The 20,080-nt window shown below is 33.2% G+C and overlaps 1 protein-coding gene across 1 annotated transcript; it reads right to left on the bottom strand.

Annotated features, from left to right (window-relative positions):
• Window positions 1-18,058: 18,058 nt before the first annotated feature.
• On the bottom strand, window positions 18,059-19,679 carry LOC134262495 (uncharacterized). Its single transcript, XM_062744889.1, has 4 exons — window positions 19,581-19,679; window positions 19,312-19,497; window positions 18,908-19,203; window positions 18,059-18,413 (listed from the first exon to the last, which is right to left on the bottom strand). The coding sequence occupies exons 1-4, from the start codon at window positions 19,677-19,679 to the stop codon at window positions 18,059-18,061; spliced, it is 936 nt and encodes a 311-aa protein (XP_062600873.1).
• Between the last annotated feature and the right edge of the window lie 401 nt (window positions 19,680-20,080).

The following is a 20,080-nucleotide window of genomic DNA, read 5'->3' as shown; positions in this document are numbered from 1 at the left end:
TTGAATTTATGCCTTTATATGGGAGAAAATATGTAATGTCCATATATTGACTATAAGAGTTATCTCCCTTAATTGAGAGTAAATGTACATATATGTATATCATCTATAATATATCATTTAATATGAATATATTAATTATGAGAGCTTCATGTATAGATGATTAATAGGATTGAATTGATGTGCTATTATATTGTTGTTTTATTATATTTCAGGGCTATGTAAACTGTATATCATAAGCTCACTGTGTCGAATAAATATATGACCTGAACCCTAACAGAGGAGTACGTGTTATTTCTTCATCACCACCCCCTGTTACATTTGCAAGAAATTTTGTATGTTTTCAGATATTTTTATACTAGATGGTGAACGCAAACAAACGGTCAAAAAAATTATACAAGTACTGTGGTTTCAATCTCGTTTTGTACATATTTTATCAGAGATTATGACGTAAATCAACTGAGTCACGTGACCATACATCCTTCATCCCCTTAAATAAACTAACTTAGTGCATAGTTATGATGAGCAAGAGTGCCTCTACCAAAATTATGAATTTTATGGCCCCAGGGACAGAGGTTCTGGTGTTAGAGCGGGGCTCTATAGATTATATAGTGAAAATACCTGAATTCTTTGAAAATCTTCTCCTCTGCTCCTAGGAAATAAATAAACTAACTAAGTGCATAATTATGATGAGCAAGAGTGCCTCTACCAAAATTATGAATTTTATGGCCCCAGGGACAGAGGTTCTGGTGTTAGAGCGGGGCTCTATAGATTATATAGTGAAAATACCTGAATATTTTGAAAATCTTCTTCTCTGCTCCTAGGAAATAAATAAACTAACTAAGTGCATAGTTATGATGAGCAAAAGGCATCTTTGGTGAAGGACAAGCTTTATATTGAGGGGAAGCTCTACAGACAGGATCAAGCGATGGACATAGGAGAACACAGGGGACCACAGCCAAGTTAGGGGTGTCCGGAGAATGATCATCCCTTAAAGATAATCGGATGGAACATATATTTAATGGTGGTTTTGAAAATAAATGGAATTCCCTAAAACATTTTTTATGTACATATGATATATGTTTATCCGAATGTTGGTTACATAAAGATTTTTCTTTGGATGTGGAAGATTTTCACACATATATCTTCCCACGAGATTCAAGAACTATCCAAGGAGGGGGGACAGTTATTTTGATAACAAATACATTTGTGCCATATGTCTTAATAGTTGATTCCTTATATGATGCTATAATTTGGTTCAAAATTGACAAATCTCTGTGTGATTACAACAATGAAATTTATTGCGCATTTACCTATTTACCTCCTATTAAATTCCTAATTTTTTGAAAAACAACAATTGTGAGAATATTGAATGAATTAAGAAAAATTTTTTGGTGTAGTTTTCAAGATCTGGCTATGTTTTATTTTTTTGGAGATTTAAATAGTAGGACACGATCACTGCCAGACTTTATAGAAGATGATATACTTCACGAGGGTACCTGTAAAGTGCGAAACGAAATAGAAACGAAACGAAAACGAACGAAACCAACTGAAACGAAACGAAATCTGCCGAAACGAAACGAAATCTACCGAAACGAAACGAAACCTACCGAAACGAAACGAAATCAAGACGAAACGGAACGAAACGAAACCAGCTAAAACCAAACGAAACAAAAGTTTCAGAATGTGTTGTATGATTTATTCTTACTTCATATTAAATTTATATAGTTCAAGCACCACAGGCAATTGTTTCGCTTCAAGCTCATACATAGGCGTCCTAGGGAAATTGAAAGGGGGGGGGGCTTAATCAACAAAAAACGTAAACCACAATTTTCAATGCCTTTATAATATATATCTTTGCAAAAAAAAATGGTGAGGGTGCTAACCCAACCACCCCCCACCCCGTTTCCGACGCCTATGTTATATTTTGTTAATACCTTACTGAATAATTTGCCTACTTAAAAGTGACATCGGTTGCTTCGAGAACTTTTTTCTTGTCAGTTAAATCGTTTTAGACGTCTCTGGTCGAGCCTCTTTATTGCAAACCACTCATGTCTTCCTCGAAAATTACCTCGATAAAAATAGGACTGTATAGGACGTACGTAAAAGGATACACAAGATTCCGGTTGGAGTTACATGTATACTTGAACGGAAAACAGACGCCTCGGAATGGAATACTAAATACTCTTAGTCTCTGGTTTATCTCAGGCACGTAGCATCGTTTTAGAAAGTGGGGGGGGGGGGGCAACCTGAGAAAAAGTTTTACTTACTTAAAAAAAGTTGACATGAAAAAAAACCCGGATAATTTAAAAATCGCCTAAACTCGAAAATCCTATTTCGTAGGGGGGAGGGGGTTTTTTCAAGGCGAACTTCCTTTCACTTTCCAATTTTTCCCTATATTTCCTTCCTATGCATATACTGTAGTAAAAAGTGGGGTGGACCATCTTCCCAGTGGACATTTTCTATAGTAAAGGTAATGTTGGGGGGAAAAAGCGCCCTCACACCCCCCCCCCCCCTGTTGCTACGTGCCTGTATCTTATGTTTTAAGACATTCGCAATACAACAGTACAGTGACTTTATTTCGACCCGTACATAAACGAGCCTTTACATGTAAAAACATCAATTTCGATTGATATGTTGTATCTAGATAAATAAGGACTGAAAATAAGAGTAAGATATAAAAAATATTGAAATTATTGCATAGAACCGGTACGCTCGTGATATTTGCAGCTGGCAAACATGTAAATACATCATTAGACTGAGAAGGGAGCATAATTTATCTGTAATTAAATTTTATATTAACAAGTGCTTGATCTATTTGATGTAAAAAAAAAATCCACATGCAGTTACACATATATATTATATACATGTACCTTGATTTGGAAAAACAAAATAATTTGATAATTTTGTGTCGTTTCGTTTCGTTTCGGCAGGTTTCATTTTGATTTCGTTTCGTTTCGTTTCGGTAGGTTTCGTTTCGGTAGTTTTCGTTTCGTTTCGGCATATTTCGTTTCGTTTCAGTTCGTTTCGTTTCGTTTCGTTTCTATTTCGTTTCGCACTTTACAGTTACCCACTTCATGAGGACGTTTTGGATAATTTATTTACCTACACAGCTGATAGTCAGTTACCTGTTAGAGTGAACCCTGACACCGGTCAGAATGAATACGGAACAAGACTATTGTCGTTATGTAAGACCACGGGACTCCGTATTGTCAATGGAAGACACAAAGGCGGTCACGCAAATGATTTTACCTTCAACGGGAAACGTGGACTCAGTACAATCGATTATTTGCTATCTCCTGTACATATGTTTGATCTCTTTGTTAAATTCATTGTGTGTAATTTTAATACTTTTTCTGATCATGCACCACTGTACATAGAATTGCGCATTAAGATGAAAGATCACCAAATCCGAAGTCCAGCCGATCCACATCAATACTCCCAAAGGAAACGTTCACACTGGAATGCGGAAGCGCTCGAATCGTGCAAGGAGTCCATTCTGTTAAATCAACACAAATTTGAAGACTGTTTCAACATTGACAATATATGTGTACAATCTGATATGGACTCATGTATAGACAAATTTAACAGTGTTTTTCATGAAGTTGTAAATCCATTCTTTACATCCAATAATAATAAACCCAGTGACTGTAGATCAAAAATAAACAAACAAAAGCAAGTCCACAACCTTTATCTATCCACAAGCGATAAACCTTGGTTTGATAAAAAAATTAAAATTATTGTACAAAGATTATATTGTAGCGTTGCGTAAATTTAATTTTTGTAAAAGTAATGTTAACCACATAGAATTAACCCAAAAAAAGCGTGCATATAAAATTTCTGAGGCCAAATGTAAAAGAGAATACTTATTATATGAAGGTCAAAGGCAAGAGATTTTAAAGAAGAATAACCCCAAGCAATTTTTCGCAAAATTTAAACGAAAATCCAACTTAAAATCTAATGTTCCATTGTATAAGTTTTTTGAACATTTTAAATCAATTTCAAGCAACTTGAATGACGGTAATACAATTTCCAGTGAGATTGGTGAATGTATTTTTGATGAATTAGATAAAGATATAGATATCAAGGAAATTGAAACTGCTATCAAAAACTTAAAAAGAGGCAAATCTCATGGTGAAGATTGTATACTCAATGAATACTTTATTGAATTTGAAGAATATTTTTTGCCAATTTTGCATAAACTTTTTAATTGTATTTTACATACAGGTTTTTTCCCAGAATGTTGGTCAACTTCTGTTATTGTGCCTGTTTTTAAAAAGGGAGATAATTCTGATCCTAACAATTATAGAGGAATTAGTTTGGTCAGTAATCTTTGTAAACTTTTTACATCTGTTTTAAACAATAGACTTATTTCATGGTCAGATTGTAATAATATTGTTACTGATGCTCAGTTTGGTTTTAAACCAAAATGTGGAACCAGTGTTGCCATTTTTGCTCTGTATTCTCTAATCACTACCTCTTTTTCAAAGAATAAAAGACTTTATTGTGCTTTTATTGATTTTAAAAAAGCTTTCGATTCTGTTGATCGACCCGAACTTTGGTTGAAACTGTCCAAAATTGGTATTCAAGGCAAGCTTTCACGTGTCTTAAAAGGATTGTATAATAATGTTAAAGCTTGTGTAACTTCTGAAGGTTTATTGAGTGATATTTTTAGTAGCAATCTCGGTTTAATGCAAGGCGAAGTCCTTTCACCCATTCTATTTAACATGTATGTAAATGATTTTGAAATGCACTTTCTTATGTATGCAGACGATATGGTGCTCTTTACTGAAACAGTTTATGGTCTGCAATCACTGTTAGATCAACTGTCAATCTATTGTGAAACATGGAAATTACAAATTAATGTGGACAAATCAAAGATTGTTGTTTTTAGAAAAGGTGGAATAGTGAAAGAACTTGAAAAGTGGTATATAAATGGTGAAAAACTTGAAATTGTTGATCATTTTACATACTTGGGCATTATTTTTAATTATAATAATAAGTTTTCTCGAGCTGAGAAACATCTAGCTGAACAAGGTAGAAAAGCTTTATTTGTTCTTAAAAAGAATATTAGAAACATGTATTTTAATCATGAGACATTATTGTCATTGTTTGATTGCTTCGTGGGCAGTATCTTAAATTATGCATCAGAAATTTGGGGATCACTTAAATCACCTAATATTGAAAAACTACATCTTGATTTTTGCAAACATATTTTAGGTGTTAAAAGGACAACATGTAATGTAGCTGTATATTCTGAATTAGGACGATATCCTCTGCTTTACCACAGAATGTATAATATAATTAAGTTTTGGAAGAAAATTCTTGATAAAAAAAATTGTATCATCCAACATTGTTACAGTGTTTTATATGAGTGTGTAGAAATGCATAATGCAAAAAACTGGTTGTCAAATGTTAAAAGTATTTTATGCAATTTGGGTTTGTTTGAATTATGGGAAAAACAAAAAGTTGAATGTGTGGACCTTCCTATCGTAAAGCAAAGAATTTTTGACCAGGCAAGACAGAATATTTTTTCTCAAATAGATAGCTCTAGTAAGTGTTCTTTTTACAGATATTTAATTGCAAATCAAAATTTACAATTTTACTTACGGAAACCCATACCAATAAAATATCAAAAATGTATTTCCAAATTGAGACTGTCATCACACCAATTGGCAATTGAAACAGGTCGATATAGTAATACAGAAAGACAACGTAGATATTGTTTTTTGTGTTCAAATTATGTTGAGGATGAATTTCATTTTATTTTGATTTGTCCCGCTTATGAAATACACCGTAAAAATACTTAAAGTCTTATTATTGGAAAAGACCTTCAATGTTTAAATTGTTGCAACTTTTTAATGTTGAAAATGTTAAAGAACTATGCAACTTAGGTAAATTTATTTACTTTAGCCTAAAAACTAGAAAAGACATGTTAAATTAACCATTTATGACATATATTTATATATATATTTGTTTCATATGTACATAATTACCATATTCTCCTGTAAACCTGTACAGTCATGTTTGTATTTGTTTGTACTGATGAGCTATAATGCTCAAAGTCAATAAAGAACTTGAACTTGAAATGATGATTTGGCTTATAATTAGCATAATTAACAACAATTAAAAATTCACATTTTGGCATGGTAGTTTCTGAACTCGGTTGTTATTCAAACTTATTGTTCCTTGTATCTAAACCAAATTAAACTGTATGCAATGGTGATGAATTATTATAATTGTTACGTTGATGTTGATGGAAGCATTGAGATGCTGTACTTTATACGTGTACATTTTTGTTGATAGAAGCATTGAGATGTTTTAATTTATACATTTATGCTGATGGAAGCATTGATATTCTGTGCTTGTTTGTCTGCTCTAGAGAATGAGAACAGGGAGATTTTTTTTTCTTTTTATTTAGTACATAAGAACCATCTTGTCCATGCTGTTGTTGGATGTGCAGCATAATGTATATGCTCTGGATGCTTTATATAGTCTCTTTATCATGTATCAGTGACCATGTTTGAGTTCCATTTGTCTCTTCCCGCTGTAACCGTGAAAACTGTCAAAGTGCTCAGTGTCGCTCTTAATAGAATATATAGGGAAAAGAGCGACACTAAGCACTGGCTTCTGCGCATGCCTACGGATTTCGGTCGCTTCAAATCGAAGCGGTGTCCCACTGAATTTAATTCCATGGTAATAGTATCCAAAGTCGTAGATTTTTATGTTTTCTTTGTTTATTTCAATCTTAAAAGAAGGCAAGACATATAACATTTTAAAATTTTAGAACTTTTCGTTTAATTTTTTTTTTACCTTGTATAGAATATTAAATGATCTTTTAATTAAGGAATGTTTTTTTAGTTTTGTGTGAGTTATTGGTGTGTGAATCACACAGACTTGTCACGTAGGCATATTTCATGAAGCGCGCCAGTTATGAGCGTCAGTGCTGAGTGTCGCTCTTCAAAATGGCACTTTCCTATTTTCTCACACCTGACTTATATATCGTCTGTAAAACAGGTATACAGTAAAATTTCCAGCCGGTTTCAGTTGATAGAGATGATTTAGGTATGATTTAAGAATTCTAGAAGAAAAAATTGTAGAAAATAATTATTTTGAAATAGTTATGAGCGTCAGTGCTGAGTGTCGCTCTTCAAAATGACAGTTTCATATTATGGGGAATTTCAGACTTCGCACACCGGCGTTATAATACACAAAATAATTCAGCTGATCATCTTGATAAGTTACATTTCCCAGGCTTTCTCGGAAGGAAAGATATCTTCCTTATCAACAAGTTTGAGGCCCAGTTTTGTAAATCTGCACAATTTTTTATGCAAGTCTGCAAATCATGGAACCTGTAATTTTTCTGCACTACTTTCTTCTCCTACCGATTCTAAAAATAATTAGTGGGATGTACTAAGTACCCAACATACTGGTATTCCTAGGTATGTGAATTATTGATACTTGTATTATATAATTTAATGTCATATCATTTAATAACCGGTATTCTTTCCGTTTCATTTATTGAGTTGCATTCTTGTTATACGAGGGCCGTTCAAAAATTACGCGGACGGTGCTATTATTTAATCTTACAGACGTCATATAGTTATACAATTTCACAGAAAAGTGTATCTTAAAGATTCCAATAGGTTTTGTGCAGGTTTTCTGTATTTAAAAAAAAAGTCTACTAAAATTATCGGTATGTTGATATCATTGAACAATTGAAGCAAAAGCATGCGGATTCAAAAATTTAACTTATTGATTTTCTATAATTCGCGTTATTTTTCAACATTTTTTTCAAATTTACCTTTTTAAATTGTTCTATTATTATGTATTTAGATATCAGACTTAATATTTGAAGTACTAACAGAAAATTGTAATTTTTCTCTGATGCGATTCCCGTGAAAACGACTATGAAAATGACGTCTCCTGAATTGACGGCGCATCACACTTTTGTTTAAATGTGTGTAATGCTCGAGATATCGGCTACATATATCCAGAATATGCATAATAAATCATACTGTAAACTATGCTTCTTGTGACATTCGCCCACAAATAGCAAATTGAAATTTTAGACAGTCCCAGCAGGCACGCAACGTTGTTTCAACGTTGAAAGGAAGTTGAATATAGGTTGCAACGTTGATCACCTATATATCAACGTTGTTTCAACGTTGCGGTTTCAACGTTGAATCCTCAACCTTTTTCAACGTTGAAACAACGTTGAAGCTGCAACATATTTTCAACGTTGAATGTTCGTCGATATTATAACGTTGAAACAACGTTGAGGCTGCAACATATTTTCAACGTTGAATGTTCGTTGATATTTCAATGTAGAAACAACGTTGAAGCTGCAACATATTTTCAACGTTGAATGCTCGTCGATATTCAACGTTGAAACAACGTTGAAGATTCAACATTTTTTCAACGTTGAGTATTTTCTGATTATGTAGAGTTAACACAAGGTTTAAAAATGCAAAGTTGACTGTCTGTTGATTTCAACGTTGAACTTTCAACTTTAGGAAAGTTAGGAAAAATTTACGTTGAAAAAACGGGTAACGAGTATTGAGCACTTGAGTTTTAAGTTCAAAATATAAAGGTGTCTTTAACTTCTAATCCATGCGATTTTTGGCAATATACACAGCTCTTTGTATTATTTAGAGTACGAGTTTCCTACTGTATCAGAGATACAGGGCGGGGCTTGAGGCGAGAGCGATAGCTCGAGCCGGGCCCCGCCCTGTATCTCTGATACAGTAGGAAACGAGTATTCTAAATGACTTGTGACATGACCTTTCTTTTGACCTCACTAATTTACATGCGTATTTGGGTACCAATCACTCAACCAATCAGATGATTTTGCAGAAAGCTGTTTTAGTATCCCATTTTAAGCATTTGCAACTGAAGTGCCGAGTGAGGTGGACGTGCAGGTATTTATTATTTAAAAAAAAATATTTAGGGGATGTATAATAAAATTTGTTTTCCAAAAAAATTAAATTTAGATTTTATTACTTAGTGCTTTTTGCTCTAATCAGCTATTGGTGACATTTTTTTTAATTTAAGCCTCGATTTAATAAATGCAAAACATTTTGATATATCAGAATCGTGCAGGAATATTTTTGATACAAAAATGCTTCGGGGAGAACGTAATCTGAGAGAAATGTCCGACAATGTCCTCCTCCGGTCGTCAAATACAAAACTGAAATAAACAGATGAAAGGAAGGGGACCCATCCATATTTTTTTTAAAAACTTCGCATTTTTTTAATAAAATGTAACCAAAGGGGATCCGAGTAATCACTGGTGCCCCCCCCCCCCATCCCACCTACTTGATTTTTTTCTTTTTCGCTTTCGTAAATGATATTTGGTAAACTTGTATACATACGCTATCTAATTTATCAACAAGTAACGAATATAGCACACGGTTCTTTGGTTGCATATAAATCTAACCCCACGAAATATGAATTTTCCTATATGATTTTTCTAAGGGGGAAAGGGTTTCAAAAATTACTGCGTAGTCATTTGTGAACTGCCCCACTCCCTCTTTTCTTAAATTTTTCGATGCCAACGAATAAATTTACGTTGTAAAATTTATTCTTAATTCACCTCAAATTTTGAGTAAATACTAACAGTGCTACATGTTGTCATGCTAGTTGAACGATTTTGTGTCTGTATATACAGATACAGCTTTCCGTCATGGCTAAAAAAATAAACCGTACTTATCGTTGATATTTTGCAGATACAGTACAGTTTCTGCTCATTTGCATAAGAAACGCTCACAAAAAGTGTTATATATCGCAGTTACAGAAATTACTTGACTTCAAAGGAAAAGTCGCTGGGTCATGTCACAAGCATTGTTAGAAAATGAAACGCATACATTATACAATAATTGCTGGTTTTTGGGGTCGAAAACAATGATTTAGCCATATCTTAAAAAATTAATATTTCAAAGAATGGCTAAATCATTGTTTTGACCTCAAAACTCAGCGATAATTGTTTTATTATATGATTCACTGATAAAATGACACAGATCTTTTACTTGTTTGCATTTTATTAAGTCCTAGCCAAATACAAGAGAGTAGCAGAATTAAAATGTTAATAAACCTTAACAGTAGTATCAATTTTTTAAAAATTTTTTTTAAAATCAATTTTGCATAGCCATGAAAGAAATATATAATGTCAGTTTTTTTTATAGAATAGATTTTTGAAAGGAAGGAGTGTTATCAGGAAAAAATGACTGCAAAAAAGTAAAAAAAATTGTTGTTCAGTAGAAAGTCTTGGAGGGGGGGAGGGTTCCCTGCATCCCCTCTTACCACCCTCACCTAAAATATTTATTCGCTTTATGTTTTGTTCACCTGAAAATAAAAATCAAAGTCGTTTAAATAGCTTTCTAATACAATTTGTATCAATTTCAGAAAAATGCCAAATCTATTTTTAGATCAATGTAGAGGAAGTAAATCCTTGTATTGACCTGAACATAACATGCAGGTCAATACAACGTAATATTTTTCTAACATAGTTGATCTCAGCCAATCAGAGAGATGGAAATTATTCAATCATATAATAATATAAATTGATTTACTGAAAGATAACTAGGAATTCTTGGTAAGTGAATTTCTTCTTGTCCTGCCACTACCAATTATATGCCTCTTATATTTCTTTAAATTTTGCTTGTCAACAAATTAGTGCATGTAGGGTTAGATTTTTATTTTACTTGGTGAACCCTTATACCCAGTAAAAAAAAAGTTTGACTGAATGGTGCCTGTCCGACTTTTTTGCCAGTTTGATATTTTGTGCAATTATTTCGGCATTACACGTTTCACCGCGATGACAGTATACAGGATTATGCATAGCCAGGAGACAATATTTTTTACAATGCGTAATCAAAAAAGTAAGCGTATGTCTTATCTAATAGATTGATGCAATAATTTTTGAACGAACTAATTTGACATCTCTTCGTAGGAACAAGGAGCACATGTGTATCCAGAGACTATCTTAAAAAGGGAAGATTAACGATTAACGAATTAATGAGGTAAGTTTGAGGATTTTAAATGAATTTATGAATGCAACTTGCATTTTTTAATTTGGAAAGTTAAAATACGTCAGATATCCAAACAAAGTTATGTCTTCAGAATGTTTATTCAATATACTAATTTCTTCAAATTGATCAAAGGCAATCCTAAGTAATATATTGGATTTAAACAATGTATACAAAGTTTCTTGGTTGTTTTATTGAAAAATCCTTTCATCTTTTTGCTGTAATGAACTAATAGAAATTAATTTATTTTTGGGGTTATATATTTCATGCTTTTGTAGAAGTCATGATGAGCATATACAATACAACGGAAAACCAGGTTGTGGAAGCTGTGGCAAATTATCTCAAATGGGCCCCGGAAAGGATGGTGGCCGTAGAAAATGACATTATGCCGACTCTTAATGATGGAACTTTCATTTTTACATGTAGCTCGTCTGAGACCATGGGCCTCTTCTTAATGATAAGATAAATATTTCATGAAGATTTTGATAACAGATTAGATTAATACAATATAAATGTATGTATGGGATTTGTTTTTTCTTTACATGGTACAATATTATTAATAATTCCATATTATTACTATATGACACTCCCCCCTTTTCCAAAATGCTTAATTGAATAAATGTTGAATCAACTGTTTTTCAAACATACAATGAACGTTGATTATCAACATTAAATTGGAATTATACAGTTCAATTTTAATCAAATTTTCGAATACTTAACATGAAATCAATATTGAATCAACATAGAAAACAACGTTGATTCAAAGTTTATTGGATGAATGTTGTGTGCCCTTTTTCAATATTTAATAACGTTGATTATCAATGTTGATTCAATGTTAAGACTTCAACGTTGATACAAATTTTCAAATTCTAACATAAAATCAATGTTGAATCAACATAGAAAAACAACGTTGATTCAAAGTTTATTCAATGTTGTGTGCCTGCTGGGTACCTACATTATTTATATAAAGCCATAAAATATCAAAGATACATCATGTTGACATACTTTTCAGTTGACGTACATGTACTTTGAACACTCAGGATACAACAACTGACAAAGTTTGTTGATTTTAAGTCAATTCATACCTAAAAATTTAACTATAAAAATTAAAAAGTTATGTCACAGTAACCTACTTCACATACTTAGATGATCAAAGATTCATCAACTGACAAAGTTTGATGATTCTAAGAAAAATGTACCAAAAATTTTTGAATATGGCTATAAAATTTCAAAACATATGTCAACTAATATTCGGTCGACAAGCTTTGTAAACCCAAGATGCATTGTAGCATCCTCTAATCATATAACACCGCTTAATGTTACAAATATAATTTAGTGTTACAATGCAACGCTTTGTCATAAAACATTGAAAAAATAGTTGACGTGCTCATCCGCTTAATGATATTATTCTTTCATTAAGCCAATTAGTACCCAAAAACTTTAAATATAGCCATAAAATTTCAAAAATAGGTCACGGTGATCTTCTTTTCAGTTTACAATTTTGAAGACCCAATATATCAACTTACAAAGATAGATGATCATAGACCTTTAAATGTCGAAAATATGCCTCTAAAATATTTTGAAATCGGATGTTTGCAAAAAGAAGGTCATTATGACTTACTTTTTAATCAATATGCTTTATATGGTCCTAGGATAAATTATCGTACAAGATTCAATAATTCTAAACCTCTCAGTATTTGCCTTCTTTACTCAAAATGTTTTGAAAAAGATTAGTTATAAAAGTAAAAAGTAGATCAAAGCGCCTCACTTCTTAGTTACCGTACTTAGAGGACCCAAGATGCATCAACTGACAAAATTTGATGATAATTGGTCTGTTCAAAATATGCCTCTAAATATTTTTTAAATGGCCACAAAGTTTGAAGATTAGGTCATAAGGACCTTCTTTTGATGCAGAGGATATGAGGTCCTTCAATGCTTTACAGGATACTTACAGACTTCAAATAGAAAAGTAAGCTTTAAGGTTCTTCAATTAAATAGAAGAGTGTCTCAAGGCCCTTGAACATTTTGTATACATAAATGCTGTATCGGATTCAATACAGAAGATCACGAAGTTTTTAATTTTAATTGACACCAGACACGCTTTCAGATGTCTTGGTTTGAAATTCATCTTTGATTTCTTGAACTTGAGCTTTCAAACACCCAACTTTCGTTTGAACTTGATTTTTCAAATTTCCAACCTCTGCTTCAACTTCCGTTCTTATATTTCCAACATCTGTTTTAACTACAGTTTTTAAGTTTCCAAATTCTGCTTTAACATCCGTTTTCAAATATTTAACTTCTGTTTTCAAATTTCCAACGTCCGTTTGCATGTAATGAAGATTGAATATTTCTTTGTTGGTTTTGCACATCTGAGCTGATAACTCTGAACTTGAAGGATTGTCTTATACTCTACAGGTGTTTGTAGAGGACATAGAGGGACTTGGTTTTAATCTACGAGGAAGACCAAAAGAATCTAAAATTCAAGTCATTTGCGTCACAAAACAGAATCCTTTGGTGGTAGAAGCAATAGCCATCCCTATACAGCTTAGTGTCTTATCAGGGTTGATACAAAAAACAAAGGCTCCAGAATCACCAGGTTCAAAAAAAGTCCCGTGGGGAAGACTTTGTATTTCAATTTGGTTGCACATGACAGCAATGCTTTCGTCTGGCAAATTTTTAGTTCCGTCCACAATACGAATGTGTGTGTCATTAAAGTAGAGGGGCCCAATTCTGAATCTTGTTTCACTCCCATATTATACGACGTTGTCTGATTTTCGTTGGTACCTGGAATTCCGTTAGTAATTCTCAGGAAAGGATCGGGATCTAGTACATCAACAACCTCCCCTGTAAATATGGGCGGATTATTTGGGTCAAAACCTGGCATTGAGACATAAAATGTTCATCAGAGTTATTGAACATAATTTTGTCAAGTTTCAGTTCATAACTTCACAAGAGAAGGATATAATAAACATTCAAGGTTGTGTATTAACACTTTATGCGCCCAGATCGAAAGATCAGAGATGTATGTTGTTTTTGTCCTATCTGTTTGTTTATCTGATTGTCTGTTGTCAACTTCAGCCTTCGCCATAACTTTTGAACCAAAGTTGATGGAGACTTCAGATTTAGTATGCATACTCGACTAATTAAATTCTTTCAAATGACACCAAGTTCGATGACTTTTTGACCTTAACTGTGACCTATAATATACTAAGAATAGTTTTTTCTAACTCTCGCCATAACTTTTGAACCATAGGTGATAGAGACTTCATATTTGATATGCATACTCCACTAGTTACATGTAAGTTCTTTCAAATTACAACAAGGTTAATAACCTTGACTGAGACCTACATACAATGTATTATAAAAGCTTTTTTAATTGTTGCCATCGGGCGCATAGTGTTTCATAAACACATCTTGTTTAATACTCATTTTTCTCCTTTTTTTAAGTTAACGACGTCAAATTTTTTTTTCTAAAGAAATTAGAGGTTCATTGGTCAAGAATATTATGAGTTTCTCCTAATCTTACAAGTAATCCCCTAATGCAATAATAATAATTTGACACGAACTCAATGTTTACACTACATGTATGCTATTCGTGAAAATCGTTTCTAAATTATAAGGGGTCGGAAAATTAAAAAAAAAAAATTCAATCACACATGTATTGTATACTTTGTCCCAAAAATGTAACTGGGCTATAGCGACATACATCTTGCAAATTGGGTTGAGGTCAATTACTTTACTGCCTTTATTTGAAATATACTCACAGATCAAAATTAAACAAGAGCAAAACAAAACGGAGCATTCTCTCGCAAGGAGCATACCTTCGAAAAAAGACAGCATTCGACTTCACTTTTGATTCTTACAGTACTAACTCATTCGCCCACAAACGAACACACTCAATTGCATTACTATATAACTCCGTTGCCAGGGGATAACCAGAAGTCTCTGTCGAGACTGTAGCTCTACTGGCTTGTATTTATAACAAAGGATGAGAAAAATAGCAGTTGGACGTGAAACTTTGTAAAATCAATAAAGACAGTAAAACTCGTTTAGTACAAACACGGATATTTCAAATTTATGGATAAGTGAAGTTATTTTGAATCTACAGCTACATAAAGAACTGCGAACGATTGTATTGTTCTCCCACCTACCTCCAAGTCAATTTCCAAAAGTAAACATATTCGATGAATTTTTAATATTTTTATAGATAATTTTATGGATTTTCATAAAACATTACTTATTTGGAAAAACAATGGAGATAACTCTAACGTTTTGGTAAAATTTGTGTTTTTCACTATAGAAATCAACAGAAAATATTTTTAAAACTCCCCCCCTCCTCGTGTCACAAAAATTCCTTTTTACAGTTAACATAAACTGTTATTTTACATATTCATACCAAAGCTTTTTATGTGACACGGGGAGAACATATGTTTATTGTCAAAAAAAAAAACGACAAAATGCTTATATTCAACCAATTTACTTTTGCCAGGAAGAATTTAAAAAAAAATTGTTTCTTCTCCTGAAAACCTATTTGTGTCTGGTGATTTTATCTATTGGGCAAATTGTTTGCGGGGTGAAAATAAAATAGGGTGAAAATAACCCTGTATACAGTATTGAAGAGTTTTCTGTCTCTGAATGGATTATTCTACATAGGTACTGCTTGCTGATTAATCTTTTAATGTCTACAGATTTGACAGGGATTTCTCTTTCATCATTTGGAGAATCTGATGCTGACTCTCTACCAGACATAGACAGGCAGCTTATGATGGGGGTGACCAGTGAAGATATGAAAACACTGAAGCAGACGGCAAACTGTGCAATACTCGACTTACTCCTCAAAAGATACAAAAGATTTTCGAGGTAAAATACATCACTCACTCCTCAAAACGACACAGAAGATTGACCAGGTAAAATACAACACCCACTACTCATAAAGATACAAAAGATTGACCAGGTAAAATACCCAATAACTTATCAAAAAGATACAAAAGATTGACCAGGTAAATTACACAACTCACTCCTCAGAAAGATACAAAAGATTGACCAAGTAAAATACATCAATCACTCCCCAAAAAGATACAAAAGAGTGACCATACCTTGTAAAAGTAAAAGGACAGGTAATGATTCCAAATAATAAAAGGAGAAGTCTAAGAGAAACAAAAATGAAAGGAAAAAAAAAGAAAAAGTTACTACAGCTTTAGCCCCCTCTAAATCAGTCCACATTAAACTAGGGGTACTGTGAGCAATGAGCTCAATCAACAAATACCCCGCCACCCATATGAATATAATAGCAGTATCCATGTTTTGCTCTGGAAAATCCAAAATATATGTCAGATAAAAAAGTAAATTAAAAGGTGCACAATGGCAAAAGTAATAAAGATTCTGTGAATATTCATTAAATTTCCTTCCGTGGTTTGAGAGAGTTTAGGATAAGATAGGTACCTCAAAGCGTAACAAGAGGGACAAACGGACGGACATACCGATTACTATATACCCTCCCACTTTTCAAGCGGGGGGTATAGTAAGTTATTTACCCCTTTCCCACAGCTGATCTTAAATCCTCTTCAATTGAGATCATCTAATGATCGACAGGGAACACTGGAAAATTTTATTAGGAGATTTTCGTTTTTAATTAAGTACAATTTGTGCAAGATGTCACTGCTTAGTAATTAAGAGACCATAAAAATAAAACGGAGATACTGTTAGCACTGAGTCTCCAAAATAATACCTCGTATCTCATATGATTATAATGATTAACTCCATGTCTTAGGTCTGGGAGGCATGAATTAAGTGTCAATTCAAGAAGTAAAATAGGTCCAAAATGGCACTAAGTGATAAAAACAATTGTAAAAGTATTCAATTTTATTCATAGAGATATAAGTAAGAGATTGGTACCCAAAATGTGTAAGGGGCGGGCATACAGCTAGACGGATAAATATACATCCCATCACTATATAACCATCCCCCTGCCCCACTTTTTGAGCGGAGTAATTTTAAAAATATTTTAAATGGTTCATACTTAATTCATAATTTATCTGTGACAAATCTTTGGATTTATTAACCATTGTTTGTTTAGGAATACTGTAAGTCCAGGACCCACTACAGCTTTGTGGAGGCCCTCATAAGGAGAGTAAGAAGACTACTGAGGCTCAACACGGGGAGCTGATAAGTTATAAAAACAGACACAGGTGGCTCCCTATAGTGAAATGATTTATGTTGTCTTTAAATATGACTTGAAATAAAGACATTCAGAGAAAATATACTTTACATCTAGGAAGGATTTTAATGTTAAGTGCTACTGGCAGGGCAGTAAACTATTGAGCCAATATCAAATGGAACTTGACCTATTAGTATCCATGGAAATAATTTTTAACTATGTTATGTATATGTGAATTTAATTCAGATGAAAACAACTACAATAATTTTCTTTAGAATCAGATTTCTCATGATTATTTTTGGATACTACATGTTTGATACAGTAAAATCTTGTCATCTGCCACCCGGCAATGAATCCATGAAAAACATAAAATGAAGTGTTGCATTTATTTATTTATTTTGGTCAATTAAATTCCTTAGATGAATTACATATCCATGTAGCTTGATTAAGATGATGTAGATACTAATTTATGTTATGAATCTAACTGCATAAAAAATACAATAAAATCAAAACTACTTTGCAGTGAATGATACTAAGAGTCAACTTGAAAACATGTAAATAATAATTTTTTGTCTTTTGTCATGCTCACATACATGTACTCGTATATACATGGTATTTGTAATGAGATATAGAATGTTTCTTACAATTTACATCTTAATTGAGCAGTCATTTCAACCTGGGGTCGAATATTGATCAATTATTATTGAAGAATAAACTTTTATTCATATTTTCCTCTATTACTATATGATTAGTTTTGAAATATTTTCACACACACACATGAGCACTAGAAAGTGAATCTGTATCAAACAATAAGTTCTTTTGATTTTGGTTACTGGGAAAAAATATATCACAAACAATTTATTTAAAATCATTTTATTTAGTACATGTTTTTGATTTTTTTGACTTTACCAATGTGAAACTCAGCCACAAAGAGGTTGTCTTTAGTGTCTACACGTAAACCCCATGGATGCTGTAGATAACAGTTTTCAATGTAACAGAGGAACTGTCCTTCCTTATCTAGGATGTGGATATAGTCGTTATTACTGTCTGCTTTCAGGATCTGACTCTGACTGTCTGTTGTGATGCCACGTGGATAAAATGATCCCTTGGTAATAAAGGGATGACCAGTGTATCTAAGTCGGAGTTTTCCTGCCTGATTAACCACCACTACTTGACCGGCTCCACGGTCAGCCACACAGATAATGAGGTTTCTGTTCTCACTGATGTGTTTACTATTGTAACAAGATGAATACAAAGGTTTACTTTCACTATCAAACTGAATGGTTTACTTCTCTAAGGAGCCAGAGTAACGGACAACTTTTGATTCTTTATCACCATCATTGACCATAGTAAACAGGAGGTCACCAGGGGAGGCACTACAGACATAGTAAGGTATCCACCTCAGTGGTCTAATCACTTCCTGTATCTGTTTATTCTTCACTATGTTTACAGTTCTTGTACATTGTATTAGGGTCAGTATAAAGACAATCTCCACTCTTTGTCACGTGGTATGTTCCCAGACTTGGTTTGTATTGACTTCAGTAGTTTGCCCTGGAGGTTGTAGAGTTTCATGATATTGTCTTCTCCAGTAAATATGACAAATTGCAAGGTTTATTCCTTAAATGAAATGGCTTATACGTCTAAAAGAAAGCTGGAATTATTGTCTTCTCCACGTGTCCAGATTTCTTCATCACTGAGACAGGTAACACTGTGTAGATAGTTATACCCAGTGTCTATGGTGGTAATGAACTCTGGTTCATCAAGCAGTGGTTTGACTGGAGGACAGGATACATCTTCTGATGTCTTCATCGTGTAGCGATGTTCTTCTGTTGTAATGAATAATGATGCCAGAGAACCAAACATTTGATTGAACTGTTGTGTGTTGATCTGATGAGGAGAAAAACTTGGTAATGTAGCATTGATTTTAGGAGGTAAACTTCTGGACTCAGCATTCCTAGATTTGTATGCAGAGGTTAGGGAGACATCATTGGAGTCCAGTAATTTCTTTAGATCAAGTATGCACTATTTAACATCAGAAGTGTTCTGTTTGATTTTATTTTCCTGTTTATTAAGTGCAGCCAAGTGTTTAGTTTTCATCTCATCAATTTCAGATTTCTCTCTATTGACAACGATGTTAATTTCTCTGTGCCAGTCTTCTCCTTGTTTGGTGACAGCTGTTGTCAGTTTCTCATAATGTTTTTCCAAATTAAGTCTTTCGGAGTTTAAATCTAATGCAATTTCTTCATATGTAGGACATATTCTTTTTTCCAGTTCTTTAAAATCATTGTTTAAAATTTCTTTTATAAAGCTGGGATTCTGTAAGATATTTGTTATCTTATGCCTATGATGTTTCTCAGAGGAGATGCAGGTAGAACAGACAGAAATGTCACATTTCTCACAGTAAAGTTTACAATGTTTCTGTGTATGGTTTGGACATTTTGGATAGAAGTGTAGTTCATAGATAGGAGTAGATTTTCTGTGTTTGTATGGTACGACATTGTGTCTTTTAGATAAATCAGAGAGATGCTCTCCTACACAGGCCTTACACAGGTTAATCTGACAAAGTTCACAGTGATTCTGTAATGCAGCTTTTTGACACAGGTCACAGAGGAGGAGTACTTGAGGTCTGTCCAGCTAGGGGGTCCATCATGGGGTTTTGGTCAAAAACCAGATGACCCTGTATAAAGTAAATGGAGGCATGGGTCACTGACTAAAGAAAATACACGCTATTTAAATTTTGAAAAATGAAAAATATGATTTTGTTGCATGTGTGTTTTCTTTGTGACATTGTTGAACAACTCGGTTTAGAAAGTTAGAATACCAAGGATAAATTTGTTACAATTTGAAAACAAATCCGAGCAAACTTTCCTTAGGTTTAAAAAAATATATTATTTGGAAG

This window comes from Saccostrea cucullata, unplaced genomic scaffold (assembly GCF_032062105.1).
Source record: "Saccostrea cucullata isolate Sc308-1 unplaced genomic scaffold, CSIRO_AGI_Scuc_v1 ctg11457, whole genome shotgun sequence".
NCBI classification, from domain to species: Eukaryota; Metazoa; Mollusca; class Bivalvia; order Ostreida; family Ostreidae; genus Saccostrea; species Saccostrea cuccullata.
This window is presented reverse-complemented; position numbering and strand designations above follow the sequence as displayed.

Excerpts from the sequence above, each read along its gene's own strand:
- LOC134262495 (XM_062744889.1), bottom strand. The coding sequence starts at position 19,679 with ATGTCGTACCATACAAACACAGAAAATCTACTCCTATCTATGAACTAC. Across the intron at positions 19,204-19,311 it reads GGCACAGAGAAATTAACATC|TGCATACTTGATCTAAAGAA; the intron begins GTTGTCAATAGA and ends GATGTTAAATAG. Across the intron at positions 18,414-18,907 it reads ATTACCACCATAGACACTGG|TAAACACATCAGTGAGAACA; the intron begins GTATAACTATCT and ends TTGTTACAATAG.